The 24447-nt window shown below is 40.9% G+C and overlaps 1 protein-coding gene across 2 annotated transcripts; it reads left to right on the top strand.

Moving 5' to 3' along the window:
• The first annotated feature begins 827 nt into the window (after window positions 1–827).
• On the top strand, window positions 828–23030 carry RIGI (RNA sensor RIG-I). 2 transcript variants are annotated; one of them, XM_083884012.1, is made up of 19 exons: window positions 828–849; window positions 898–1023; window positions 1109–1240; window positions 3000–3178; window positions 3681–3831; window positions 5614–5736; window positions 6564–6677; window positions 7587–7740; window positions 8585–8843; window positions 9551–9713; window positions 10121–10222; window positions 12260–12417; window positions 13064–13199; window positions 14079–14227; window positions 15415–15505; window positions 16196–16366; window positions 17649–17800; window positions 19616–19762; window positions 21400–23030. In XM_083884012.1, the coding sequence occupies exons 2-19, from the start codon at window positions 918–920 to the stop codon at window positions 21694–21696; spliced, it is 2784 nt and encodes a 927-aa protein (XP_083740138.1). In that variant the 5' UTR covers window positions 828–849; window positions 898–917; the 3' UTR covers window positions 21697–23030. The 2 variants fall into 2 exon arrangements, with proteins under 2 accessions (XP_083740138.1, XP_083740137.1); XM_083884011.1 differs by lacking the exon at window positions 828–849 and having other exon boundaries at window positions 886–1023.
• Window positions 23031–24447: the final 1417 nt, after the last annotated feature.

The following is a 24447-nucleotide window of genomic DNA, read 5'->3' on the forward strand; positions in this document are numbered from 1 at the left end:
CTTGTGTTGGCAGGCTTCAGAAAGCAGGAATCTTGTTGGGCCAGTCGCTGTCAGTCGGCTGTTTGAGCATGGCACAGCCGCTCAGCACGGGGTGAGAGGGAAGTTTGCATCCGGGGTTGCCATGTTCTAGCAGCACTTCTGACTGTGGCTGCTTTCTGCCCTGCAACAGGACTGCCCATTTGGCAAGCCTTCTCCTTTGACGTCCAACTGCCTGATCCATTGTCTAAAAGCTTTTAGAAGTGTTTAAAAACAAAACCCCAAAACAACAACCACAACAAAAAACCCCCTCCCCCCCATAAAACCACAACAGGATACAGCCCATAAAAGCTCGTTCATGTTTTTCCGGGGACAAGAGGGAAGAGAAGTTGGGCCGATGCGTTTACTCCCACTTCTTCGCTGTGCTTTTTCTCACCCTGGCAGCCGCAGGAACGGGCTGGGCACAGCCTTTCCAACCGTATCCATGGTTGGGATGCAATGGGTGTTTGGGGTGGGGATGGCGGTCCCCTTTTTATTTTGCTAAGGAGAGATGCAACCGGAAAACTGCGCTCCCCTTCCAGATCGCTTTCAGTTTCCATTCCTCAGCCGGACTGGAGTTTCTCTTTCCCATCTCTCCCTGCCGGGGGGCGGCTCCCGCTCGCTCCCTGCCCGCTGTACCCGCGGCGGGGCTGGGCGGGCTCCGCGGGGCTGCCACAGAGGCCGCCATCGGGGCCGCCATCGGGGCCGCAGTCCGGGCCGCCATCGGGGCCGCCATCGGGGCCGCCATCGGGGCCGCCATCGGGGCCGCAGTCCGGGCCGCCATCGGGGCCGCAGTCCGGGCCGCCATCGGGGCCGCAGTCCGGGCCGCCATCGGGGCCGCCATCGGGGCCGCAGTCCGGGCCGCCATCGGGGCCGCAGTCCGGGCCGCGGCCGGCGTCGCCATGACGGCGGAGGAGAAGCGGAACCTGCAGTGCTACCGGCGGTACATCGAGAGGATCCTGAACCCCGTGTACATCCTCAGCAACATGACGGACTGGCTGTCCGACGGTGAGAGCCGGCAGCGGCGCTGCCCCCGCGCCCCCCGCCCTGCCCCCGCCCGGTCCCCTCACGGCCTGTGTTGGCTTCTTGCCAGAGGTGAAGGAGCGAGTCCGAAAGGAGGAGGAGAAGGGGGTGACGGCGGCCGCCGCGCTGTTCCTGGATGCCGTGCTGGTGCTGGAGGCGGAGGGCTGGCTGCGGGGCTTCCTGGACGCGCTGGTTGCGGCAGGTGGGCGCCGTTCCCGGCGGGGTTTGCCGCCGCTGGGCAGGGCCGGGAGCGCAGGGCCCGTTCTGTCCCGCCGGGGCTGATGCCGCAGGAAAAGGCAGGCTGACAGAGTCTGGGAATACGCCTGTTGGGAAGTGAAGCAGCTGGAACAATGCTGAGGATGGAGAAAGCCTCATTGGCAGGAGAGTTGTCTGTCTCAGAGCCTTTAGAAAAGAAACAAGACAGCCATTTCCCTCACCGAGTACAGGGAAAGGAGGCTTTACCCTCTGAAACAGAAAGCCAGATGGGTTTCGGGAGGTGCGTGGGCATTGACTGGTAGCGTGGGATAACTTCACTCAACGACAGAGTCTTAAATTACTTTTTAATTTTTCTAAAAGATTACTCAGTGACACTGAAAGTCTTCTGAATGTAGTTACTTCTAAGTAACTAATGTTTACTTACTTTCAAGAAGTAAGTAACCATTAGTAGTTTATAAGGATGATAGTTCCAGGGTAGCTGTAACTACTTGATGTGTAAGTTCCTAATCCAGTTTCCTTTATGAAATGGAACAGGAGATTGTGAAAGTATAAAATTAGCAGCATCTGCCAGCTTTCTTCTGTACATGTATATCATATCCTAGATTCTTGTTGGTGATTTATTAGACATGTTGAACCCCACAATCTCATGCCATAAGCTACTTTTGCTTTCATTTCCTCACCGTTAATTGTAAATAATTATCTCAGTGAACACATATTACAAAGTTTATTGTCACTTGGATGTAGCCCATCCATCCCTTAAAGCAAGTACTATGTCCAGACCAACCTTTTTACAGTCTGTGATAATCCTGATTTCTGAATTTCAGAACTATCTACTTTGAGCTTCCTAGTAGTGTTCAGTTTGGTGTATCTTCAGCAAAAATTTAAGACAGTTAGCCTGCTGTTTCAAAGTGCTATCTCAAGTACTTGTTAATTGGGCCAGAGACTAGAATTTAGGATTACTCTGCTTTTTGGCAGATGCAGGGATAAGTAATACTTAGGCTAAAGACATTATGGTGGTAAGTATCCACACGACTCTCCTGCTCTTCTAAAAGGAAAGAAGAAGTTAGGCAAATTCCTTCTGTTTGCCCACAAGTTCTTCTGGGACCCTGTTGTACTTTTTTCCACTTCAGAAGCCTACACAGCAAATCACTAGTCCTTAAAATATGCTTTCCTGCCACTGTCTGTTCCAGGAGAGTATTTTCAGCTGTTTAATGACTGTCTAGGTTGCAGGTGTCTGTACTGCTTTCAGTCATGGACTGGCTCTAATCCAGTACAGTAGGGATTTTTGAAGAAGAGTGGAGCCAAGGACAAGAGTAAAAGATAAAATGCTGGTAAATAAAAGAAAAGGTCACAAAAGCATCTCGTGATTCTGAGTAGTGTCCTTTGCTCTGGGAATCCTGTGGAAGAGTATAATGGAATAGAAGAATTTCAAGGATTACATGATTGAAAGACAGGGGTGGATATAGTTGCTTGGGTGATGTGACCTGTGACACAGTGTGACTCTTTTTTGTTTTTGCAGGTGCTACTGCTCTTTCAGTAAAGGCGTATTAGACATACAAGTGCTATAAAGGAAAATAGTCACTTATTAGATACAATTTGTATGTGGTTCACTTAGATTTTTTATCATTTACAGCACAAAACAATTTTAATTTCTCCATGGCTGAGAAAATGTTTTTTCAGCTTGTTCCTACCTATTCTAGGTAGAGATTGAATTCACAGTATTGATTTGTCTCTTTTTCTGAAAGGTTACACTGGACTGGCAGAAGCAATTGAAAACTGGGACTTCAGCAAACTGGAAAAACTGGAGCTGCACAGGCAGCTGTTGAAACGGATAGAAGCAACAATGATAGAAATTGATCCTGTGGCAATCATGCCATACATAAACACATGCCTGATAGAAAGGGAGTGTGATGAGATCCTGCAGGTATGGTAAAATCCTGGTAGTTGCCAAGTTTTGCTTCAGAGAAGTGCTGGCTGCCTCACTTGTGGGATGAATCAGTGCCTGTGTGACAGGTGGCTGGGTGGGGAGGATGGCTGGCCATAGGACCACCATAATTTTTATCATTTTTTCTTTTCCTAGTCTAAAATGGAAAACCTCAGAATTTTATGGCAGGCAGAGTTTATTACAAGGACTCTGCCAGACAGAAATTGACACAATAACTCTGTGATGTTTCACACCATTTACAAATATTCAAACAAACAGCCTGCCTATTGTTACAGTCCAGCTAAGTTTAGTGTGTGACTACACTGGCAGAATTTAAGCTGTAGTGGGTAAGTGGCTGAATCCTATTGTAAAGTTTTTATTCATTGAGAAGGAAATGCAGTTTTCAACTGAACATCAAATGTAATAAATTCTCCTACTAAGCAAAGAGCAGTAGGTTTTATTGCTCAGAACCTACAGCAGTTTCTGTTTGTGGTGTGTGCAGATCAGTGAATACAGAAGCAAAGCAGCTGGGATAACTAAACTCATTGAATGCCTCTGTCGTTCGGATAAGGAAAACTGGCCCAAAAGTCTTCAGCTGGCTTTGGATAATGCAGGATATTACAATGCAAGTGAACTTTGGAATATAAGAGAAGGTAAAATGTGAATTGTTTTTATGATACTCTTTTCCCGTTCTTGTACCAGACAGTAATTTTTTTCAGGAGAATCAGACTAATTTAGAAGGATACTATCTGACTACTTTGTGGTCTAAAAAAACACCCTTTTAAAAATTTATTTTATACGTCTTTTGGTCTAAGAAAACACCCCTTTAAAAATTTATTTTATACGTCTTTTATATATCATTAAATACAAGTATTATACTTTGAACAGACAGAATTTCGTTTTTAACCGTTTTTCCTCCCAAATGGTTAGGCATGGTACCTTTTTTTGGTAAGGAGAATCAGATGGCACAGGCTCTGAAAACTTAAAAATAACCAAATAGTTATCTTTTTTCTTCCCTTCTTAATTCAACTTTTGCAATTTTTGGTTGCTTGACTTGTGATAGATGCAATATTTTCTGGTAAAATATTATTTATAATGTTATAGTCCAAGAGCATTTCTGTAATCCCCAGAGCAGATAATATATCTTTTTCTAGAGAAATCGATAAGCAGTCGTTACCAAGTTATTATGTTCATATTTTCTAAAAGTGCAGAATTGTCTCTCGTAAGATTTTGCTTTTGTCATTGAATTTACCTTTCCCTCCTTGAAAAATGCTTGTATAAGTAACCTGCAGCATAGGAGAATTTATAGAAGAATACATTATTTTCCTACTAAAAAAGTGATTTTTAGATAAAATGGACTGTATATCTTCATATATACATTTGCTGTCTCCCTAGGTGCTTGTTTATTTTAAATTTGGGGTTTTTTTAGTTATCAACAGGGATAGGCTATATTTAAGCGGCTTTCTAAACTGTATTTCCTATTTTGAAATTTTTAATGACTGCAGTCAAAGTGTGTAATTTCTTATCTGGAGAATTAATTATTATCTATGCATAAGGTTGTATACATAAGTAATAAATTTATTAAAATATATGTAAAATAATACATAAGAGTAATACCTATATGTATATAGATATTATTTTATGTTGCTGGTGGTTATACATATTATTTGTTGATAGTTACATTTTTTAAGGTGAAGTTATCATTGTCTTTCGGGGCAGCTTCCTCTAATGTCCAACTCAGCAAAGCCAAAGTCAGCCTACTGAAGAAGCGTTGTCCGTGTTGGAAGCATTTTACTGCTGGCAGTTAAGAAGAGTCAGTACTGGAAATTAATTGCAGATATTGTGTGCTTTATGGAGCTGGATTGATGTGTAGATGTGCTCCTTCTCATGCCCCAAAAGCAGTGCTTTGTGATCATATGTTCTGTTTGCAAAGAGACTCTTCATGCAGGGCCCAGGGACAGTTCTTTGAGAAAGTATTAATTATAACATCAAAGAAAATTTCTCTTTGGATCATTGAGTAATACAGAGAATAGAGATATTCTTACAATTTCTAGGTGCTCTCAGAAGATGGGGAGAAAGTGAGAGCAGAATCTCGAATTTACAAAGCTTCTTTGAATTCCTAAGAATTTTTCATGCTTGTGGTTAATGCCCATGTTACACAGTGACTTCTTTTTGCTAAACACAGAGGATAAAGTTGCCTTCCAATCTATTGTCTCCTTTGTTTTTTGGAGGTTGTTACACTTGCATTTTGTTTTTCTAAAACCAAGCTTCTCAGCGCTATCCATCTTCCTTGAAAAGGAGCCTGTGTGCATCATCATTTTATGTAGTGTTTTTCTTCCAGCAATCAGCTCCTTCACCTTGTCATGACAAATGACAAGCAAATATGTTTTAAAACCATGAAGATCAACAACATGGCTTTTTCATCATTTATACAGATAATGGCAAATATGTTGATGGTGAAATGACAGATGCCTCTGAGACTCAGTTTGAAACCTTGATGACATTTTCTGAAGAAGCAGAATGTGATAATCTCAGTGAAAATCTCTCTTCAGCTTCAGGTAAATCTTAAGAATGTAAAAGTTTGTGGTTGGTATTTTCTGTTTCCTTAGAATTCCTGAAAGACACACGTGCAGTATATGCCACAATGAAAGGTACTGAGGAATTAGTACAAATCTCTGACTTGATTTAGCTGTCTTCTGTTTTAATGTTTAAAGGATCTCATGCTGGGCATTACAAATGTTAAGGGTTGCACCTCATTTATCATATTTCTAGTGAAGAGTTGTTTTGTCAACACATTATCAAAAAAGGTTCTCAAACACCAACCTACTGTTTATGCACCTCTTCTCTGAAATAATTAATTCACACATGACCTGATATTAACCATTTTAGAGAACTGAATGTGACTGCAAAGGATCTGTGCAGTGACTGTCATGGCAGATTTTGCTCCACCAGTAGTTCCTACCTCCTGTTTCATAAGTCCAAATACTCTGACAAGACCACAGTTTAAGAGACTAATAACTTCAAAAGTCTGTAGACCATAAGGCTAAAATAAATCCTGTGCATGTATTTAGAGAAAAATAATCCCTTGTGTTTTCATTCTGAGTTGAAAAAAGACCAGTTGAAATGAGTGTTGTCAGCCAAGACCTTGAAATGAGTTCATTTTATGAGTCAGTTAAGGAGTAATGAAAGTGTTACCATCAGACTCACACAAAATTCTTGTTTGGTGCATCTGTCCTCGTAAAAGGTTTGTCTGTCAGAGAATGTTCTGTGTAGACTGCAAGGACTCTTGTACCTTTATCATTTTAGATAGCAACTGTATGGGGCACAGTGGTTTTTTAAAATTTTTTATTGCAACACTCTTCACAAAAGCATTGTTTTATTCTAGAAAGCATCTATGAGTCTTCATCTGTTTATGAACCAAAGAAGGCTCGGAGTTACCAGATTGAGCTTGCACAGCCTGCTATTGATGGGAAAAACACATTGATTTGTGCCCCCACAGGTAAAGAGACAGACATTTCTTAGAAAAATTCTCTTGATGCCTATGGCTATGAAGGATAGGGAATGGTAAAGGTTGAATCAGACTTCTTCAGCCATTCATTTCAACACGTCCTCCTTGCAGTAGATCAAGATCTACCCTGCAGTTAATGACCATGGACAGCACAGAGGCTGGCAAGACAAACATGTCTGTTGGCACGTCAGTGCTTGTATTCAGCACATTCAGCATTCATTCCATGTTCTGACTTCTGCTTTCTCACTCCTCAGTGTGGATTTTTCAGTTAAAGCCAGTACTAATCTTTTCAGATATTTAATAAATTTGTCTTGCAAGTTGAAGGAAAAATAGGGTGAGTTAGCCTAAGGCTCCCCTCTCTTCTCTACTGAAATGCCTACAACATCCAGACAGCCTGATTTTCCCCTGAGCTCTGGAGAGGCAAGTGGGATAAGGGAGGTAGGGGCTGAGAAGAGTTCTGGGGAGCCTGCACAGTGAGCCTGAGGGCCAAAGGAAAACAAGTGGGAGAGGAGCAAGGCTGCATAGGGAAGGATGGAAACTGAAAGGGCCTGGTGTCTATATATGGTCTGATTTGATATAAGAACACATGCTAAGAGTGAAAAACAGACTCTGTTTTCAGTGATTTCAAAGAATTCAAATACAACTGTAAATGGATTTTAATCCCCAGTGACTGTTTAATGGGCTTTACAGACTGAGACTGTGAGAGAGAAAGTGATGATTCCAGACCTGAGTAAGCAACATGCTTGTGTTCAAATCTGTTCCAGTTATGTTCAAGTCTGGAAGAGTAATGGCCCCATTGCCAGCTCCCCTTTGTTACAAGGCATTTAGATGAGACAAGCTACTGCTTACAGATGCATCTTTTCATATTAGTCCTTTACATTTCATGTTTTTTGTTTGAAGGATCTGGGAAAACTTTTGTGGCACTTATGATTTGTGAACATCATTTGCAAAATGTTCCCTCTGGACAAAAGGCAAAAGTTGTCTTCCTTGCAACCAAAGTGCCAGTGTATGAGCAACAGAAAAATGTATTCAGGCAGCATTTTGAAAGAAGAGGGTAAGTGTAATTCTACGTGGTGGCTTCCTCCGCAGAAAATAAACTGCCCTATAAGTCAGCTGTGGCTAGGGCAAGATGTGGTGGGTTTACTGGTGAACACGAATGTTTGACAGTAATATCAGGATGATGTGTAGCTGCAAGAATGGCATTGCTGTAGCAGACTTAGTTTGGAAATTCTGAAGTCTGGTTTTGGAGAGTTTAAGCACTCGTTGCATGTCTGTGGAAATGGTGAAAGCATTTCTATACTTGAAGGGTGAGGTGTGTTCTCTCTTGAGACACCTTTCACACCTGTTTCCAAAGCTGAGGCAGTTCCGGGCAAGTAGTAGTGGGTTTCCTCTTGCCATTCTCTCTTTTCTAAACGGAGGGACCCAAACTTCTTTTTTGTTACAACTCTTAGTCAGAAAATGATAGTCCACCTCTCAGACATGACTGCAAATTGCTTAGAGGGGCATTAACAACCTATATCTTCAGATTTTGAGGGAACTGGTTACTGACCATCCACATATGTATCCTTATAGCTATGGGAAAGGGAAGCTGCTGGGCAGAAACAGTCCTAGATGATGCCAGACGTACACAAAAGGGATGTTACGTGTGAACTGAAAAATGCAGCTTGAATGTACAAGTTAATCACTCCTCAAATATGATATGTTTTTGTTAATGGTAGTTGAAAATCCATTTATTTACCCTCAGCTTTTTTTCTCTCAGCTTCTGTGGTCAAACTACCAGCTCCAACTCTTTGCCATTTGAAACTTAATAACTGACTTTCAAGTTCCCTGCTTTTCTAGCTTTACTTGTCCTGCAAGATATCCTTTTTCATATCCTATTCTTTGCCTCTTCTTTCCAGATACTCTGTTCAAGGAATTTGTGGTGAAACAGTTGCAAATATGTCTGTAGAAAATGTTATACAGGACAGTGACATCATTGTGCTAACACCCCAGATTCTTGTGAATAGCATGGAGAAAGGCATCCTTAGCTCCCTCTCCATCTTCACTCTGATGATATTTGATGAGTGCCACAACACTACAGGCAACCACCCTTACAATGTGTTGATGGCCAGATACCTGGATCAAAAATTTGACTCCTCTGCAAACCAGCTGCCTCAGGTAAGGCCCAGCCCATCAGTGGTGGATACATTAGAGGAAAGTGTTTTGCAATGCAGTCAGCAAAGTCTTGCCTTTTGTGCTGATCCAGTTCAAAAAGTTCCAGTTCCTTCAACAATGGCTGCAAATGGAAATGGTAGCATCTGGAATATTTTTTCATTCTTGGACACTTCCAGGCTTTTTTCCCATGTTACATCTTCGCTACAGCTGTCAAGGAAGACTGCTCAAGCATGGCAAAGACTGGAGTATTTGAGAGCAAATGGAAGAGCTGAACTGGGAAGAAAGCATGTAATTTAGTAATCTCCTTGTTACTTCTCTGTTGCTGTTTTCTGCCCCATAAAATGGGGCCACCACCGCTGCTGGCATGAGGTTTTCATCCAGCTGAGAAGACATTTCTGAATGAATGGAAAGGATGGATCAGGGTGTGGGTTTGCTCTTCCTCTCTATGATAAGCATTGACAGATACAGCTCGTTATAGATTTAAGTGGCTGGATAGTTTAAGTTTAAATACTCTGAGTGCCTTGGAGAGGGCATGAGTGTTACAGGTACTGGTTTTTAGGATTTTGTACCTGCTTCTTGTTTACTTCTGCTGCCTGTTTTGTCTCCATGTGTTTGAAGATGGTTGCAATTTGGTGACTGGTAACAGTATCTCCTGGTTTTACTCCATTTGTGACAAAGGAGCAACCACTGCTATTCATGTGTGTGCTTAGATTGTAGGTTTAACTGCTTCTGTTGGAGTTGGTAATGCCAAGAGCACTAATGAAACTGTAGAGCACATCTGTACCCTCTGCTCCTACCTTGATATAAAGGCCATATCCACTGTCAGAGAGAACAAAGAAGATCTGCAGAGGTTTGGAAACAAGCCAGAAACACGTAAGCGTGCTTCCTTTTTATTTTCCTGGGAGTTGCAAAGCACCATGATTATGGCAGATACCCAATTCCCTTTTCTTTTAGATTAACATAAAAGCTTAAAACTAAGCTGGAGCTTTGCTTCCGGCTAGCTTGAAAGAAGTTTAGGCTTGCAATCTCCTGCAGTAAGGCAGTGCCCACTTGGGCATATTTTTTCTTTGCTCTTGATGCACCATCTCTAGTTTTTATTCAGTTCTGCCAGTGAGGATTGGGGACTGCTTTTTCTGTGCACCTGCAGTGCTCATTAGTAAACTTGATTGTGATTGCATGGAGCACCATGTGTAGCATTCTTCTGGACAAGAATTTGTTCTGTGCTTCCTGAGGAAATGCTTTACTTATTCAGCATACTGACTTACATTTCTCTTCTCTAGATATCAGATGGGTTAAAATGCAAGCTAGGAATCGCTTTGCAGACATTATCTCAGGTCTGATGTCTGAGACAGAGGTGTTGATGAGGAAGACTTACTCAGTGGGTAAGATGCTGTAATATGCCTATATTGCAGTCCAGTATTTGATTGAATCAGTGTGGATCCTTATAGCTGCTCTATAGAACAGACACTCTTTTTTCACTTCCTTTCTCCTTAATTTTTAGCTGCATTTAACCAATATTTCCTAAATAACAGATCACAGATAAGAGATTCAACTATTTTCCTGTTACACCTGATTAGTTTGACCATCATAAATATTTTTGCTTGAATTTCAGCCTGTTACATGAAACTAAAAGTGGTGTGCTTTTGCCACTGTCAAATCCTACTGAATTTAAAGAATCTGAAACAAAAGGGCTTGCATTCAAAATGCAGTGGGCTGGATTTCATTGATAGAGATACCTGTATGTTCTTATTTAAACATTTCTCCAAATTCTTCACACCCAGTCTGCCTCTGTTAGGAAAATAAGAAACATCACAGTGGTATTACTCTGAATGCTGTAATTTTTTCCCTACAGCAAAAGTTAATTTTCACACTGCTGCTCTGACACTCCATGTGTTTTCTCTGGTCAGAGAACTGCACTCAGAGTTATTTCTGGGGTTGCTCTGGCCACCTTTTTTGGTCAGCATTCTTATGCTTCTGGGTACTCCTATTTCTACTTTTTACCAGGTCTCCATTATTTTCCTTTGAAAAACCTTTGAGGTAATGTTTCATAATAGGATCTGTGCAACATGAACATCACTGGAGAGAGGATATGGCTACCCAAGAAAGGAAACAATTGTCAGTAGAGTTCCAGTTTCAGGAGCTACTCTGGTGGGAAGGTTTGCAGAGAGGCGATACGTGATTGTGAAAAGAAAACGAGTCTTGTGATCATGAGATTATTTTATAACCCTTCAGAAATAAATTGATCTGTTCTGCTTCTGCAGAGTTCCTAAGTGGTAATCCAGTAAGTGGCTTATCTAAAAAATTGGAGCACAGAAGGGAGTATGGATGGTTATGTTCAGGATCAGCCTTGGTCTCTCCAGCTCCGGATTAAAGGATGTTGTCTGTGCTTAGACTGTTTTTTGCACACTGACTGCAGTACCTTAAACCTGTTTACCTCAGTTGTAGATGTTGCCCCTGCCCTCCCCTTCCCAGATATTTGAGAATGAACTATATTCTGGGACTGGAAGGGAGAATTAAAACCCCCATGCCACCAAGAAAAAAAAATTCAACAAAACAACCCAAAACCCAAGAAGCCTGATCAAAGAACAAAGATGTTTTCAAAATTGATGTTACATTAAGCAAACACTTCTGAAGCTTATTTTGCATAGCCGTTCCTCTTGCACGAATGGCAGTGGCTTCCTTTCTGTGGAGTCTGTGGTTACTGAAGCCCGTGAAGCACTCAAGCAGAGTATGTATGCAGCAAACAGGTACTGCCTAGTTCTGCTTCAAGGAGAGCCCTTTGGACAATATGCTGCTGGACTACTTAATGAATGAATATAAACTATTGAGTAGCTGGTAATTCAAGGAACAAATGTGCATGCAGTTTTTTAAATACTGTAGGCTTCTTACAGATAAGTGAGCTCTAATTTTCTTACTAAAGTCCCTGCAGATGTGTGTATGTACATAGATCCTCAGTTGAATTGTACTGGGTTAATTTTAGGTTAACATCTGTGTATCCATTGAAACACAGGGAGTGAAGAAGACAGAGCCAGACACTGCATAGGTGGTTCCCAGAGGCTGAACAAGAGGCAGTGGGCACAAACAGAAATATTTAAACAACAGGAAGAACTTTTTTGCTGTAAGGTGGTCAAACACTGGAACACGTTGCCCAGAGAAGTTGTAGACTCTCTGTCCTTGGAAGCACTCGAAGCCCATTTGAACTGAGTGACCTGCTCTAGGTGATCTGCTTTGAGCAGAGGGTTGAACTAAAGACTTCCACAGGTGCCTTCCAACCTCAGGGGTTCTGTGATTGTATCATAAAACTGTTCTTTTGCATAGGCTTTTAAGAGCCAATATTAGTGGGAAGTCTGTTATCCTCTAGCTAATGTTTTTTATTTGTTATTCGAGATGAACTATTTTTCTTTTCTCTCCTTTAATAGCTAACATCTCCCAAATCAACAAGAATAACTTTGGAACACAGGGATATGAACACTGGATAGTTTCCACTCAGAGGAAATGCAGACTGTTGCAACTGGAAGATAAGGAGAAGGAGAGCAATATTTGTAGAGACATTTTCATTTGTACTGAACATTTACGGGTAGGTGTGTATCCTCTTTCCTTCCATGCAGAGGTAGAGTCATTCTCTTCCGTCTGATATAGGTATGTTCGCCTAGAAGCAGATTTTGAACCAAACGTTCTATTTAGAATCCTAGAATATAAGCAGAGTTGGAAGGGACCCCCAAGGATCACTGAGTCCAGCTCCTGTCCCTGCAGAGGACATCCTCACCATAAGCCAAATTTCATTGTCCAAGCACTTCTTGAGCTCTGTCAGGCTGGTGCTGGGACCACTTCCCTGGGGAGCCTGTTCCATTTCCCAACCATGCTCTGGGTGAAAAGGCTTTTCCTGATATCCAGTCTAAACCTCCCCTGACTCAGCTTCAAGCTGTTTCCATGAGTCCTGTCACTGGTCACAACAGTGACAGGACTGTACTTGCCTCTCCACTAAGTGAGGATGGTGAAGACTGCAACAAGTTGACACAGGCTAAAACATAAGATATGTAAGAGATATCTCTACATTACTCACCAGGGACAGATTAGTGCAGAGGAGACTTTGCAGTGCTTGTGTTGTCATGGAAATGGAAGAACACCACAAGTTTACAACACTTAATCTAGCTAAATACAATTTGTGTTCATACCACCCTGTGGAAAATGAGGCCTAAATGCATGTGTCTCTTTCCGAGCAGAAATTCAACGATGCTGTCATTATCAGTGAAGATGCCCGCATCGAAGATGCTTTAGCCTACCTAAATGAATTTTTCACAAATGTAAAAAATGGACCATATACAGAGTTGGAGAAGCAACTGACGGAGAAATTTCAAGGTATTTCCCACAGTACCTGTGACAGTTGCAGGGGAGAAGAGAGCTTGTGGTAGGATGGTCCAAGTCTTTTCTTCAGAGTAAGTGCAGTTGTTTTTCCTGCACTTTCCAGAGGATGTGGTGACTGCATGGATGCAAGTGCAGTGTTAGGGCAGGTGGGGGGGGACTAAATTTCTGGGACTGTAAGCTTCTAGTGCAGAAGCTGATAAAATAGTAATAATTGTGCCTGGATGCTGTAGTTAGTTCTTACATGCCTGGCTTGGAGACAAAGCAACAGTGAGTGCCCTTAGGGCTGTGCCCCACAGTAGGCGGATGGTCTACAGTCATGGATGCTGGTAGCATTAGATGAGCCAACATGCACTGCTCAGTACACTGCCTAGCCTCCTGGCCAGTCCCAGTCTTCTGGGGAGCAGCAGGTGGCCCTTGTACCCTTGTCATTGGAAGTCAGAGGTTGTCTCTGCTCTCTGACTTCTCATTTAGTTAGCAATAGGCTATATTCCAGCCTGTAGTCTGGTGTGTTGCAGTGTTGACCACAATTTTAAATCATTGGGCAGTCTGCCCTTGAGTGTCAGTTGTTTTCTAGGAAGAAACAGCACAAGAGCTGAGTTTGTTTTGTTGCTATCTTTTGATACACAGTATATCACATAAGTTCTCATGTCAATTTGCTACCAAACATGAGATATTCATAATTTTGTTTTTTTCCTGGGATTTTGTTGCATTTAACCCACAGATTTCCCTGCTTGCATCTGAAAGAATGCAATAGAAAATAAAAAAAGAAGCTAAAGAGAGTATGTATGCTGTTTGAAAGTAGGTTGTGTGGGAATTCTACTTTCTGCATTAAAAAAAGTAAATTTTTCAAGAAACATTCTTTCTTTCTTTCAGAGAAAGAACAAGAGCTGACTGCCCTTTCAAAAGATGAATCAAATGAGAATCCAAAGTTGGAAGAGCTCACTTGCATCCTGGATGAAGCATACCGCTATAACCCAGAGACTCGCACTATTCTCTTTGCCAAGACAAGAGCCTTAGTAGCTGTATGACATTCGTTTTTAAAACTCCTAAAATGGAAAGTGGGAAAATAAAATGCCTCATCTATTACCCTTCCCATTTTCATCTGAAATAGAAAAATGTGCATGTATTTGATCTTTCTAATTTATTTTACTGTCTACCTAAGCCCTGATGCTCTGAGGCAGGATTTTTTTCTTTTTCTGAAAACTACAGTACAGCTATGGTGCCTGTCATGACATCTTACTACATGTCATAGTTGATCATTAAGCCATCAGATTTTTATTTTAGGCCTCAAGTCAATTACAACAAGATGTGTTTTAAGGGTTTTGGCTTTAAGTAGTGGTGTTATGAATCAGCAGTTCTACTTCATTACTGAGGTATTTATACATTTCTCAGAGGATTCTTATAGACCTAAAGAAGGTCTGTGCCCTAGCACCTGTTTTTGATCAAGAAAAAGGAAAAACGTTGTGCAGCAGATGTTTTCTTGATGGCTCTTACCTCTGGTCTATTTCATACTTGCCTATGACCAAGGACCTAGGCTGGATAATGTTTTTTTCCCTTACAGTACCTTGCTCTCAGAAAAAGGTTTGTGCTTGAAGTTAATGTGCTGCTAATCATTAGCAGGAGTAGATTAAAACATTTACTGCAAATATCAGCTGTCTCTGTCTACTGTAAACAGATTTATCAGCTGAATGACCCACCCTCCCTTTTTATCCTTTTCATCCACACATGCTGGATGAATTGCAAACCAGAAAAAGTTAAAAGCAGGCTAAAGTCCAAAGCTTGGCTGAATTTTGTTGTTCTTTAAGAAGAGTTTGAATGTGCTACTGTCACTGTGTAGCAGAAGTTCAGTTTGAAAATAGCAACTACTTTCCTTTGATGCCAGTGGTGTAGCATTCAGTGACCTATTAGTTTATAAGAGAAAAATGCAAACTTTTTAGTAGTGAAAGTGCTCTCTAGCCAGCCATTAAGTTGCAGGAGTAGAAAAAGGGGAAATATGTCTGGCATAGTTTAATCTGGCATCATGGTGTGATCCTTGCTTTCTCACCTATTAAAAAATATTCCCTCCTGACACACAAGTTACATCTTGTTGTCTGCTTTTGGGTCTTCTTTTGGAAGTATTAATTGACTAGGCAAGCATAGAAAAGATCTACCTATCTCAAACCAGCATTTTATCTGCACAGGGAATCTAACTCCCTCATTTGCTCTGCAGGCTTTGAAGAAGTGGATAGACGCAAACCCTGTACTTAGCCACATAAAGACAGATGTGTTGATGGGTAAGGGAAGAAGAGATCATAAAACAGGTATGCAGATTTGCACTGAGATATGCTAAACCAGTGGTGGCTATGCTGCTAAAACTGTTCTGCTTTTCTTGTGTTCATCTTCTGTGCCCTTAAACAGAGGAAGGTCATGCAGATTTGCACTTGCATTCTTCCATATTGAGAAGACCTTGAATGCATCCTAAGGAGATGCTTGCCTTTTCTGTCCAGCACCTTTGGTTAAAGCAGCCATAACACTGTCAGTGATACTTCTATGCAGGATTCTTCTGCTGGTTCAGAAGCAGTTTAGAAACTTCACTAGCTTCTTGTGAATAATTCTCATATTATCTCTGTTACTTTTATAAATCCCTCTCTTATTTTGTGTTTGATGGCAGAAAGACATTTTAAGATAGAATAGGAACTATAGCTGAAATGAACTGCCTATGGCTTGAGTTAAGAGTTAGCTTGAGTTTTAACTAAGCTGCGTGTGTGTTTTCAGTAAGGATCTGGGTGTTGTGTCTAAAATGTTGTTTCACAGGTTGGTAATTCCTGTGACACATACACAGGAGTCTGTGGTTAGTGGGTATACACCCCAGCTGCATATCAAACTTGAAGCAGTTTTCTGAATCAAAAGGATGTACTAATTTCTAATCACTTAAGTAAAAGCTAATGTGGGTATCTTGCTCAAGGAGCTCTTCAGGTTTTTTTTCCTGACACAGTTTCTCGGTACTGTAGGTATGACCCTGCCAATGCAGAAGTGTGTACTGGATGCATTCAGAAATGACAAAGACATCAGATTGCTAGTTGCTACATCTGTTGCTGATGAAGGCATTGATATTAGCGAGTGCAACCTTGTGGTTCTCTATGAATACTTCGGAAATGTCACCAAAATGATCCAAGTCAGAGGTATGGAATTTCAGAGCTATTACTGATACCTCAAGCAGACAATTACACATATAAGCAGAACTATGACTAGAAGAACTGTTGTCAGAAATATTACAAATCATTCTGTGACAATTTACAAAGGACTGCTGCAATGGAATTTCTTGTATTGCCTTGGCTTCTGAAAGCCTTCCCCAGCCCAGTGGTTTATTACCAGCCCAGCTGCTCCCAGGTACATAAGGCCTTCTCCTGTGTGGATCTCTAATATTTAAGACCAAAAGAAAGACACCCTGTTTCTGTCTTCCATGCTTGTCCAGAGAAGACTTTGGCTCTAAATTTGGTGATTTTACAGTATGGCCAGTAGAGGGGAATGAAAAGCCACACTAAATACTGATTCTGCTTCACATTCCTAAATGACATAAAACTACCTACTCTTTTAAGGGTGCATATGCAATATTTTATCCTATTTCCCAAGCAGTTAACATCATAATTTAAAGTGAAGTGATTTCCATTGTACTTACTTTGTACTCTCCTTTCAGGGTTTTTGTGTTGTGACCTTCTTATCTGTGTTTTGTAATAAAATAATTGGCCCAGAATGAAAAGATAGTGTTTATTATTAAAAAGCCATTAAAGGTGCAAAGAAAAGAGGTTATGTCAGTTTCAAACCACATACAATTGTGATTTTTGTGGAGTAGAAGATCAAAAGAAAATGTGAACAGTTTTTATAACGGAAATACTGCTAAACTGGTATGAGTTGCCAGTAGTTCTAGGTTTCCCTGTGTCACAGCTTTAATAAACAGGCAGGCAGTAGGCATAGTCAGGTAGAAGAGAAGGCACTTGCTGTTGTTGTTTGTGTTCCTGTTAGCACTATATTTCCAGTTTCTTAGGTTTTTGTGATATATGGGGTTTTTTTAAGACACCAATTAGCAGGGCTGAAAATTAATAAGTAAGACTGAGATGAACTTTTCTCCTTTATCTTTTTTTTTATTATTATTTTTTACATGACAAGAAGGCAGCAAGGTGCTACACAAAAGTTTTATTTTAAGGCATGCCTGAACTCAACACAGGGAGGCCACAGAAGCAGGCAATAGAGTTCTGGATAGGGTATATCCATGAAGATACCTGAAGGGGGCATCTCATTGTGGTTTGTTATTGAAGAATGCACTTCAGAAGGAGCATTATCTGAATCTGAACGTGGCAAACAAAAGCAGCCATACAGAAGGCCCTTAATAGTCTAATGCCAGACCTGTCACTTTTGCACATGTTGTAAAGAGTAACTAAAGAGTATAAATGTGTTGCTATATAGGTCGTGGAAGGGCAAAAGACAGCAAGTGCATCCTTGTGACAAGCAAAACAGAAGTGGTTGAGAATGAAAAACTAAACCGTTACAAGGAAGAAATGATGAATGCAGCTATTGAAAAGCTACAGAACTGGGATGAAACAACATTTGCAAGAACGGTTTGTGATTTGTGCAGTTTTCATACTCAAATTTTAAAGGCATAATCTATATCAGCCTTCACCTACTAAGGCTTCATGTGGGGCCAAGTGATAATCTGAGTGAAGCGTTCATTGTACTTGATCTCTGACAAAGGCTAGGTCAGCAAAGGAGGGATCGTGTGTACTGCCAGTTTGTGAATGTCAACTGTACAGTAACTGCAAAAAACTTGAGTGTGAGGTAGAATTTATGACCTGTTGCTTATGAAACAAGAAGGACTCATGATGGAGGCTCTCTTGGGCACAGTGTACAAAGATCTTGTGATGTTTTGCAGCTGAAAATCAGGAAGGCCAAAGCCCAACTGGATATTCATATGGACCATCACCAAGGGCTAAGGAAAAATCTCTATTCTTTATTGGATATCGAGGGAAACATAGTGACAAAGATGAAGAGACTGAGGTGCTTAATACCTTGTTTGCCTCTGTAAGACTGGTTGTTCCCAGGATATCCAGCTTCTTGAGCTGGAAGAAAGAGATAGGGAGCAGGATGAAGGCTCCATAATCCAAAAGGAACTGGTTAGTGACCTGCTACACGACTGCAACACACACAGGTTTATGGGGACAGATGGGATCCACCCAAGGGTAGTGAGGGAGCTGGTGGAAAAGCTCATCAATCCACTTTTAAGTATTTATCAGCAGCCCTGGATAATCAAGGAGATCCCAGGTGACTGGAGGTTGGTCAGTGTGACCACCCATCTGCAAGAAGGACCAGAAGGATCTGGGGAACTACAGCCCTGTCAGCCTGACCTTGGTGCCAGGGAATGTTATGGAGCAGATCATCTTGAGTGCTATTACCCATCACATACAGGACAACCAGGGATCAGGCTCACCTGGGATGGGTTTATGAAAGGCAGGTCCTGCCTGAGCAGCTTGATTTTTCTTCTGTGACAGTGTGACCTGCGTAATGGATGTGGGGAAGGCTCTGGTTGGTGTCTATCTGAACTTCAGTAAGGACCTTGACACCATTTCCCACAGCATTCTCCTGCAGAAACTGGCTGTTCTTGGCTTGGATGGGTGCACTCTTTGCTCGGTAAAAAAGTGGCTGGATGGCTGGGCCCACAGAGTGTGAGTGACTGGAGTTAAATACAGCTGGTGGCTGGTATCAGTGGTGCTCCCCAGGGCTCAGGAAAGCCTGGAATAAGCCAGTGGCAGGCACTACTAATGAAAAAGCTTTTTACACAGTTCTCCCATGCCCCCCAAATACAGATCATCCTGTGTTTCCAGACAGTCTTTCAGAGATTGAGCTGTGCAACAAAAGCCCCCTGGCCTTTGTGAAATTTCTTCTCCCACCTGCAAGGCTTGATGTGGTTGCGCCTGCTTCTTCTCAGAGCATTCCATTTCTGTATTTCGTTCTCAGCTCCAGGCTGTGCCTTGTTGCTTCTCTCTCTGCCTGCAGTTTCTGTGATCTCTGTAGCTTTCTTTACAAACCATGAGATGCCCAGAGCAGCAGCGTTAATTGTTCTGTAGGGTCTCACATGATTAAGTGTTCACATGATATACTAGCCTTAAGAATAGGGGGCTGTTGGGAGCTAGAAAGGAGGAAGGAACAAACAGTTTAAATGTTGTCCATCACTTTTCATTCTAGCCATGCATTCCAACTTGACAAATGTACCCTGTTCTTTCTTGGTATGAGTTGCTAGAAGAAGGTGTGTTTTGTGGGCTTTAAGTATTAGGTTCTTAGATGTTACATGCCCATGTAACATCTAGGAACCTAAAAGTCATGTTTAGGCTGACATTGGGACTTCATTTCATAATTATCTTGATTTTTATTTATTAAAGATACATCAGCTGCAAATTAAGGAAAAGATACTACGGGATTCCAGAAAGAAAGAAACAAAACATAAAGTAGTGGAAGGGAAAAAGAACCTTTTGTGTGGAAAATGCAAAGCATATGTCTGCAGTACAGATGACATCAGAATTATAAAGGTATGTTTCTGTACAGGAACCTACATCCATGACCACCAGGGAAGTCAGCATTATTGAACTAACTGCATTGTTTATCAGTGGGTTATTTTGTGCAAACTGGAGGAGAATAGAAATTCTGAGTAAATCAGTAAGTCACAGGAACAGTTGTGACTACTTCTGTAGTATGATATGAGTTGATGTTGTCCAAGGTGTGCAAATTCGGGATACAGAAGGAATCACTTCAGTTTTCCTGAAGCCTTTCTGATGAATTTTGTTGAAAACCTCAATCTTCAACTACCTTCTAACCTTCTAGAGTTACTACTGGATATTAACTTTCCTGATTAGCATCAGATGAAAGTCTCGCTGCTGTTGAGATATTTCTCCCACGATTTGTGTTGACTGAAAGCTATCTACACAAAGTACTGGAATCAGCATGCAAACTCCTTGTCTTATAGGTCAATTTGAGTTTTGAAAAGCAAGGTAAACCATGGTTTCACAAGAAGAGCCCTACAGTTCTTCAGTATCATTTTGTTTTCCATTCTGTAGGTGTAGTTCATATTGCTTCTGTGTATATACTGGGGACATTTTGATTGTACTCTTTCTGAACATGAAAACTTACTCTGTAGACAAAAGAAGAAAATACTCTTTAGACACAGAAAGTGGTGGTCATGGAAGAGACACTTTTCTGAACATTTTGAGCCTTTATAGTTCTGCCTTTTGTTCTTTTGAAGCTACTTCTATTTGTGCTGCTCTGAAAAGTGCAGTTGCAATGTGATAAGGGCCTTCAGGCCACAGGTGAGCATAACCGTGAGCATGCCTTCAGGCCCTTGCCAATTTTTTGTTTCTTTTTACCACCTGTTTTTGGAATGTAGATGGTGCTCACTACTTCTCTGCAAGGAGCTGGGAATAGCTCGGCTTTGTGAAAATTTGCTTACATTTCTTTGTCAAAAAACAAGTGCTATCTAAAGCATCTCTGACTTTTACTGTATTTTGTACTCCTGGCTTATCACCTATATCTGTGCAAATAGATCCAAGAATTCAGAAAACTTTCCAGTAAGTGGTTTTGCTTAGTACTCTGCAAATAACCCCTCAGTTTTTAAAATAATCCCTACAAATTGCATTTCCAGGAGGATCTACCATTTTCAGACTCACACTCAGATTGTAAATATGCTTTCAAATCAGGCTGTTAATTTCTTTAATCTTGTATTAATATGTTATAAACAACTGTAGGTCCTAATCTTTGTTAGGGTTATTTTTTCTACCACTCCAAAGTAATTGCACGACCCCTGATGAGAAACAGGAGTCTCTCAAACTTGTCCATTGTCTGAATTACTCTCTTCATTTCATGGATGTGGCTCAAACACTGCAAACACAGTTTTTTAAAAGTTTACTAAGTTCAAATATGTGTAAGCTGGTGACTGGGGGTACATAGTAATTTTTTTTTGGTTTTGATAAGCCCAGACCTGGGTCCTTCTAGAACCAGATATTCCATGATTGGGGAAAAAAAAAAAAAGAGCAATGAGCCAAAGAGGCTGGAAGGTGAGTCTCCTGGATGATAGCAAGTGCCTTAAAAGAGAGAACATGTATTTGAGAAGGGAAATGACAAGAAAAACAAGTAATGTTGTTTCTTATATTGTTTCTTGCATGTGTTGTTTCAGGAATCCCATCACACTGTCCTAGGTGACGCATTCAAGGAGCGTTATATAACAAAGCCCCACAGAAAACCGGTTCAGTTTGATGGTTTTGAGAAAAAAAGCAAGATGCATTGCCGAAATACTGAGTGCCAGCATGACTGGGGGATCACAGTGAAGTACAAGACATTTGATAATCTACCAGTAATCAAAATCAAAAGCTTTGTACTAGAGAATGTTGAAACTGGGACACAAATGGATTTTCAGAAATGGAAAAGTATTAATTTGTCTTTGAAGAATTTTGATGAAGAAACATCCATCTGAACTCAACATTTTAATGGATATATTGTTCTTGTGCACTATGGTGAAATAGCAGATAATCAGTTTTCTTCAAAAACTACTGTTCTTTGTGCTAGGCCCCTCATCTGCATCTGGCTAGATTATAAAAGGCTGGTAAGCCCACTAAAAGCAATGTTTGCTATAATGAAATACTTCTCCAGAAGGACAGACATGAACCTAGGTGTCTAGATCCAAATCATTATGGCTATGAGTAACCTGGTCTAAAAAAAAGTAAGATCAAGTTGAATGACCAACTAAATATCCAACTTTAGGTGACAGGCTACACCTTCAAGAATTGAGGTGCAAATCAGCAGTACTACTAACATGTTGTTGGATTGCACATCCTTGCAAACAGCATGGCTTACTAGGATTTCAGGCACTGCTCTAGCTACTTTTGAAACTTTAAAAAAAGTTACTTTTAATGTTCTAGACGTAGATATATAAAATTGAAAGAAAAATGTCCAGTAACTTTTCTGTAAGGAAGATACTGCATCTCTTAAATCAGTCTTTAATAGGAAATGCTTCTGCAACAGTAAAAAATGCAGTAGGGCAGAAAGCCCTCTTGGGGATTCATCCTTGTGATTAAAATGGTAGCACTTTTTTATATCACTGCACCTTGATCAAGTTGCTGTTGTTCAAGTTGCAGAATGGGCACCCTCCTGTGTTGCTGAACTGAACAAGCCCTAATATGGACAAGACAGTGCCCTGGATTCATGCATAGAGGTTCAGTTTGGATGGAGATTAGCACTTACCTGGATGCCTTGTCTCATGGATTACCCAGATCCCAGAACTTCTCTGGGAAAAACAGAAATCCCTACAGAGTTTTGAAATGTTCTATTTGTACTTTTTAAAGGACCTGCTGATTCTACATATCTTCAATGAGCTTAGTATTCAGTATTTCTGGAACTAAAAGCAAATGTATTTTAAGTTTACTTTGCTTATTTGACAGTGTGGTAAGGTATGTATGTGCAAAAACTATGTTACAAAACACCATAACTAATTTTAAAAATAAAACCCCCAAAACATAACCCAATCCTCCCAACCTAATTCAAGAGTTTAAAAAAATGAACCTAAATTTATGAGTTCAAAAATTATTTTAAACTGCCTAAATCCTACCCAGTGAAGCTTGTGGTGATTGTGTAAAGTGTTGCGTGGCATTAAAAGCAAAAGTACTTTGTAAGCACTACTTTATGTTCCACCCCAGTCCATGGCTTTTACTGTGAAAGCTGTTTGCACTGTACAGGAAGGCTGAATCTCAGTCCTACAGTAACTTCCTCTGTACTTAGTTTTTACCTAAAAGGAAACACAGAACAATGAATAAAGATGATTTATGTTTAGATAATGCCTCCCCTCCAAAAATACTAGGAACAAAATATTTTTGAACAAGGCTGGTTTAGCACTGTCAGATTAAAAGTACATGGAAAAATCACAGTTCTCAAGTATCAAATGGCTCTGTGAAAGGACCATGTGCTTTGGGACTCTTGGCATAAAAAAAAATCAGTCCATAATTCTAGTTTATAGTAGTAACTACTGGGAAGTTGAACTTGAAAGGTTTTGGTATTTTCTTATTCTTTGAACACAAGGATTTTAGACTAAAACAACTTTGCAATTCAGCCTTAATGAGTACCAAAGGCTGATGGGATAACACATTAATAAGAATTCAGCTCAATACAAGAAGCCTTTCCTTCAGTACACAGTGGAGATGGGAGGGTGGGGAAGAATACCAGCACTCTGTTTGGCCTTTGAGAATCTGATTTTTTTAAAAAAATTGAAGCTGAAATGGCATATTTCTTACTAAGGTTACTGCCATATTAACAACACTCTGTTTGCAGAATCACAGAAAAGCTATGGTTGGGAGGGACGTATAAAGGTCATCTTGTGACCCAAGGGATTGCCCAGGACAATGTCCACATGTCCAGACAGAATCCCAACATCTCCAAGGACAGAGACACCACAACTTCTCTTGGCAATCTCCTCCCATTAGTGCTTGGTCCCTCACAGTGAAAAAGTGTCTCTGGTTGTTCACAGGGAACATCCTGTGTTTCACACTGTTTGTGCCCACTGCTTCTTGCTGTCATTAAACACCACTGAAAAGAGCCTGGCTGCATATTCTTTTGTGCCCTCCATTCAGATATTTGCACACAAACAGCAGAGATATCCCTGAGCCTTCCCATCACTAGACTAAACAGTCCTGGCTCTCAGCTTCTTCTCAGGAGAGACACTTCAGACCCTGCAACATTGTGGTAGGCCTCTGTTGGATTTACTAGAGGAGCTCTGTCACAATCAAGCAATAGCCTGTTTCAGGTACAGTGTAATCTTTGTGCCTTCCTTAAGTGTCTTCTTTCATAACTATTTTAATAGTTGTTTTTTTAATCCAGAAACAGCCCGACCTGACTGCTCTGAAAACACATTAGGAAATTATTTTGAAATAATTTCTCCACTATGTTAATTGTTGCAGCAGTTGCTGTAAATATGGTTAAGAGTGAGAATTAGTATTATAACCTTGTTTATCTCTGAGTAAGAGTAGTTTGTTATCCCTCTAAATATATTCACATTGCACTGTTGAGTGAGCAGTCACTGACTGCACTGAGTGCATGAATGTAATTACTGGTTGTTAACTGACTTAGAAATTGTTGACAAGGATCTACAAAGTGTGGAGACTGTTTTCTTGAGGGTACAAAACAGAGGGAATTGTATCATGCCATATTCTGGTAGGTTACAGAAGACTGCCAGTAT

This window comes from Zosterops lateralis (assembly GCF_965231275.1).
Source record: "Zosterops lateralis genome assembly, chromosome: Z".
Classification (NCBI taxonomy): domain Eukaryota; kingdom Metazoa; phylum Chordata; class Aves; order Passeriformes; family Zosteropidae; genus Zosterops; species Zosterops lateralis.

Excerpts from the sequence above, each read along its gene's own strand:
- RIGI (XM_083884012.1), top strand. The coding sequence starts at position 918 with ATGACGGCGGAGGAGAAGCGGAACCTGCAGTGCTACCGGCGGTACATC. Across the intron at positions 10,223-12,259 it reads GAGGAAGACTTACTCAGTGG|CTAACATCTCCCAAATCAAC; the intron begins GTAAGATGCTGT and ends CTCCTTTAATAG. Across the intron at positions 14,228-15,414 it reads AGACAAGAGCCTTAGTAGCT|GCTTTGAAGAAGTGGATAGA; the intron begins GTATGACATTCG and ends TTTGCTCTGCAG.